Genomic DNA, 6,000 nt, shown 5'->3' on the forward strand with positions numbered 1-6,000 from the left:
TAACCATGGGGCAGTCAGGCACAAGCTTTGAGTGCAGCCATGTTGTGTGTACAAGCTCATTCTTTTGTGTCTGCCCTTAACCACSTTGTTACCTTGGCCAATGGAAAACTGAAACATTTATCAATCCTAATCCTGTGTTCAAACTTCTGAAGGCAAAAGTGTGTGTGGGAGGGAGATTGTGTCTTCATTTCATTTATTACTAAATGTTCTTCATATCAGCTCAGAAGATATTTTACTAGGTTGTATTTTAGTTTATGCCCAAAAAACCATAGCTGTGCTTCAGAAGATGTTAATATAAAAATATATACCAATAAAATTTTATGTGTATATTTTTAGAAAATTTATATTAGTCTGCAATATGGAAAAGTTCCTTCAGTGAAGGTGACAATCCATCTTCAACATAAGCCTGAGCCCCTGGAGCCAATATTTAGTTTGGCTCATTTGGTCTCGTGCTATGACTGAYGTCAAGGAGAATTGTGCAATTATTTGTATTAATGCTTTTGTTTTTTTTTTAATTTCAGCATGTGGCAAATTGATGAAAATTACAGGCCCCATTACAGTGAAGATATCTGGAACCCGGTTTGGAGCCTGGATGACGGATCCATTGGCATCAGAGAAAAATAATAGAGTATGTGAAGGCACTATCTTTGTGTCCTGGAGTTTTTCTTGCTTTATTTTAATGCTTTAGAAGATACTCTCCCCCAGGAAGTTACATTCCCAAGTGTGTTTCTTCTACTTCAGTCATTTTTACACTCAAAACATCTTCAGAGAAATAGCAACAGTATTTTTAGCAAAAAAAACCCAAAGACAAAAGTTGTCTAAGCACTTTAGTGCCATTTCCTTCAACATTTTCMGATTTGACAAATGTCATCTGAACTGACAACACAAGTTTTTATTTCCTAACTTATTTAATTGTACTTTAGCCATTAAGAACCTGAGTAATCTAAAACAAACATCGACATTTTTATCCAAGAGCAGGAGCCATAATGMAAGACAGTTCAAATTGACAGGATCAGGTCCCATATAGGTTCTAGTCAGACCATTTGCTGCATCATATCCAAGTTACGTTATTGTTTCATTGTTTGGATCTGCAATAGGATCTCAAATTGGCCACAGTTTTGAGAAGGTGTTCTCTCCATCAAAGGGCTTCATTTATATGAGATTCACAACATTCGTTTTTGAATACAGAAAAAACAAGGCAACAGAAAAATGACAATAAATAGAGATTTGTGTGCAGGCAATATTGCACTTCAGTAGCCTGCTGCACATCTAAAACTTGTTTTTCTACTTTTTCTGCAATGTCTCCATCATGCCATATCATGATCACATACCAGACTCTAGTTCAAGACATTTACCCCCYATCTTTGTTTTCTTTCCAGGTGTGGTACATGGATAGCTACACTAACAATAAAATTGTCCGTGAATACAAATCAATTGCAGACTTCGTCAGTGGGGCTGAATCAAGGACATACAACCTTCCATTCAAATGGGCGGGAACCAACCACGTTGTCTACAACGGCTCCCTCTATTTCAACAAATATCAGAGCAACATCATCATCAAGTACAGCTTTGACACRGGCCGGGTGCTGGCACAGCGTAGCCTCGAGTACGCTGGCTTTCACAATGTCTACCCTTACACCTGGGGTGGYTTCTCTGATATCGACCTGATGGCAGATGAAATTGGGCTGTGGGCRGTGTATGCCACCAACCAGAATGCAGGCAACATTGTCATCAGCCAGCTAAACCAGGATACTCTGGAGGTGCTGAAGAGCTGGAGCACAGGCTACCCAAAGAGAAGTGCTGGAGAATCCTTCATGATCTGTGGCACCTTGTACGTTACTAACTCGCACTTAACGGGAGCCAAGGTGTACTATTCCTATTCCACAAAAACCTCCACTTACGAGTACACAGACATTCCTTTCCATAATCAGTATTTTCATATATCCATGCTTGACTACAATGCAAGAGATAGAGCTCTCTATGCCTGGAATAACGGACATCAAGTCCTGTTTAACGTCACCCTTTTCCACGTCATTAAAACTGAGGATGACACATAATTTTCTTTCCTTTACCTCCCTCCCTCAAAGCAGTCTCATTTGTGATTAACTCTAAAAGCATCCATCTCTCTCAGTTCCTTTTAATTTACATTTCTTTCTTCATTAAACAAAAGCAACATTTTCTACTRTGTAATGCATTTCAAATATGGCTGAACCTGTCAAAAATGATGTGTCAGAAATAAAAAGCATCTTAACTCATGATTCTACAAGGTCTGTCGAGACCTTGTCTTGAAAAGCACTAAAGAGGATTTAAATGGCTAAAGACAGTTTTTAAAAGATTATGATCTGCCTTATTTTAGAGTCAGAGACTAATGGTGGCTTAAATGCATGAATGTCTTTTTTTACCTCATTTTTTGTTTTAATCGATTGCTTAACTTCAGGAAACATTTTGGTAGTGTCAGACACATGTTGCACATTGTATTTTTTTATTTATTCCAAAAGAAAGATTTAGGAATTTAATTTACTTAGACAAGGAGTATGATTCATTTTGCCATCATCCAATTCCAGATGTGGTGCTGTACAGTATGTTTTTAAATCTCTTGCAAACATTTTATCAACAGTATGTATTTCTACCATTGTAACCACCATTGTGCAATTGTATCTCTTCACTTATGTGAAAGTAAACTAAGTACTATTTTTTATAAAATATATTGAAGCTTAATTGCAGTTCTGGCTATGAGTCAATTGGTAAAAATCTGATAAAAGGTTGCTATTTCTGAGAAAGACCGTAGCTTCTCAGATGCATGATTTCTATTCTCAGCTTTGCTTCCTAGATCCCCTCTTCATCAGTAGTGCTTACTCTCAAATTTGCAACTTTCAAGCTTCATAGGAGTTCCAGCTTTACAGTTGTTTGCTCTGCCCAGTTTTTATTTCCTGCTGCTGGCTTCTCTCTCTCAATCTCTTTTTCTCCTACTTGCTTGTCCTTTCACCATTTGACTGCCTTTGTTTATGCTCATCCCTGCTCTGGGCTTTAAAGCGAGAAGCTGGAAGGGGCTGGTGCTCACCAGCCGAGTGTGGGAGTGCATCTCATGWTAGTGCTGTCCTGGGGCACTGAGGAGCAATGGTACAAGCTGCTTTCCTKCATCTGCCTGTCTTCTTACTCATAATAGGAGAACATTTATCTGTTGACAAAACTCTTCTCTGGGATGACAGAAAATACAGCAGATAATCAGTGTGGCCCTGGCAGCCACCATAATTCTTGCCCYTGCTAGGGAACAACACCAAGGCAATCTTGCAAGGAGATTTGGGGTTTGCTAGCAGTAGAACTGCTACACCCAACTGATGCCTTCAAGAAACAAAGATTTCTGAAAGCTGTGTGGGTTGTTATACTATGTTGTTAGAAACGGGGAGGAAAAGAGAGGTGTGAATATTTTATTGAGAAAAAAAAGAAATGAGGTGCCATGTATCTCTTTTAGCATAAATGGAAAGAAAGCAACATTAAGCACTAGTAAACAGACTTTTTTATTAGCTGGGCTCTTACGGAATACAGAAAGACAAGTATCACAAAAACTGTGAAAGCTGTGTTCCTCAACCAATCTGAGCTTCTGCTCTTTATATCCTTTGAAATTGAAAGGCCRGACATTTTATTTACTGGTTCTTCTAACGTACCAGCTGAAACCACCTTAGGTCTCATTGTTTTCATTATTATATGTGTCTATGTGTTTACAAGTGTGCTTTAAAATATAAGCCCATGTGAAGCTGAACAAATTGCCTTATTTTTCATACCAGTTGCAAAACAAAAAAAAAAAAATGCTAGTAAGGGTTAAGAATTGATAAAGGAAAAAAAAACAACCCAAACCAAAAGCAACAAATTACATTACAACATGACCAGAGAAAAGTTATTTTCTTGCTTCCATCTCCCCTCTCCTGCCTAGCTGAAATGATAGCTGTTACCCCATACCATCAGTTACACAGAATTTGGAGAGACTCAGTTCAGCTAAACAGATAAATCATTTCCCTCCTGTAATTGATTTTCCTGTATTGACAATGAAACCTCCTCTGTGACATGTGAAAATGTATATGACTACTTATTAAAAAAGGTATTTTATGTCATACAGGGATGTTTTATGAAAATGGAGTATGTTCAGGTTTTATCAAAAGCTATAAAACAAACCCCAACCTTTCCCCTTTACAGAGTAACTTCAACAAAATAGAGCCTTTTTCAAATACAGCATTTGTAAAAACCTGAGTCACTAAACTGAGAAATTAAACTTCTTTCTACTGTATCATCATAAACTAGAAGAGTAGTCATGATTACCTTATCTGAAAACAATGATCACTACCATATTTCTTTATAAGAATTTCATACTTTGTAATCAGCATGCATACCCTAGTACAGGTTGATAACAGTTCTTCCAGTAAGATTAATCTCACCTGATTTCAATGCCATTTAGTTAGCCATTTACAGAGTAACACACTCCTGTTAGTCAAAGGAAGGAAAGAAACACACAYTACTACAGGGTGCTACAGATGGATGGATAAGAGATGTAGGAAAAGCACCTTTGTAAGGTGGTTTGTCATAAGAAGATAAACCTTGCCTTCTGAARTAATAGCAATGGGTTGGATTCCAATATTTAAACATGAAATAACAGCTTCCATAAAATCAATACAAAAACTAAATGTGGCGAGACATTGTCAAGTGACACAGCTTCCTGCTAAGGAGCACTCATTTTTCTATCAATGTGTTGATCACCTGTCTGTTCAAAATTGGAAATTCCAAAGCAATATTCCTAGAAGGCTGAAAACACCATGCCTCAATATAAGCAGATTTCTGRTACAAGCTTTGCATTCATAATTGAGCAGCACAAGCAGAAAATCTTCATAATGTAGCAGCARCCTACAAGTTTTATAGGTGAAGCATAGGCTGTTTATTATACSAACAGTATGGGGAAGAAAAAAACAWCACCTTAAACACAGGAAAGTTAATTCTAGGGTCTCTTTCAATATCTTTATGTCCTCCTGCTTCAAGGGATAACCATGGAAAAGGACCATGTCATTCCTCTGCCCAAAACTGAATACCTAAATTTTACCAAGCTGTGCTGGCAGCAGAGGCAGACAGCCACAAATCTAGCCCAGGAACAGCAGTCTACCAATCGACCAGGCATGCCTGTCCTGAGGAACGTAAATGACACCACAAAGCCCATGACACTCTCCCTGGAATGAACTGACTACTCCCCAAGACAAAATGGGCAGAACAGACCTCTCCAGAGAAAGCTTCCTACACAGCAATAATCTTTTGTAGTCCCTTCCCACGATCTGTGCCAGTGAGTAACTACCAGGTCTATTGTTACACACAAGGGCTGTKCAGCCTGCCCCATGTCACAGTGTGCCAAGCAGATCTCTGCAAGGGTGACGTGGAGCCTCCTCAGCACCTTAGTCACTGCTGGCAAAAGATGGTACCCGATTTGAAAAATTAAAAGAAATTAGTTGAGTGAGATGAATTGATGCAAGGTTTTAATAACAGATTGTCTGAAAAGGAATACTCTTAGATATAAGCAATTTCAGGGGCATTAGCTGTCTCTCAGCTCAGCAGGCTGGATCCTCAGCAAAGGCTCCTTGTTTCAAAGCACAGCCTGAATAAACCTGCTACCTGGTAATTTGTCATAATCAATTGCTTAGAAAATGCTAGAGTAGAGATGAACAAACCATTCACAGCAAATTACTCATCCAGTAAATTGTATCCTGYTCCAGTTCAAGCATTGCCAGGGAACAGTCCTGATACATACTGATGTTTGTGCCAGTGAAAATATTTTTTGAGAATCATTTGGATAAGCACCTCTTCCTATAAATCACCCAAGCATTCCCTGCTGTGASTGTTATATCCTTGACATTCAGAAGGCAATGCTGAATATTTGGGCATCTTTTCCACAAAAGGCAAATGAGGGCTGCAGCTGCCAATCTTTGGGAAAGAGCTGCATCACAGTCTGCTGTGCTGACAAGCTCC

General features: G+C 38.7%; 1 protein-coding gene across 2 annotated transcripts in view; it reads left to right on the forward strand.

The window, feature by feature from the left end:
- OLFM3 (olfactomedin 3) overlaps positions 1-4,262 on the forward strand; it is a 47,527-nt gene extending 43,265 nt beyond the window's left edge. For both annotated transcript variants that reach the window (XM_057364294.1, XM_057364295.1), the window contains exons 5-6: positions 522-628; positions 1,380-4,262. In XM_057364294.1, the coding sequence (XP_057220277.1) occupies positions 522-628; positions 1,380-2,057 (785 nt within the window). In that variant the 3' untranslated portion in view covers positions 2,058-4,262. The remainder of the gene's footprint in view (positions 1-521; positions 629-1,379) is intronic.
- Positions 4,263-6,000: the final 1,738 nt, after the last annotated feature.

The sequence above is a fragment of the Malurus melanocephalus genome, unplaced genomic scaffold (assembly GCF_030028575.1).
Source record: "Malurus melanocephalus ecotype Western Australia unplaced genomic scaffold, MMel_1.1 scaffold_37, whole genome shotgun sequence".
Lineage (NCBI taxonomy): Eukaryota > Metazoa > Chordata > Aves > Passeriformes > Maluridae > Malurus > Malurus melanocephalus.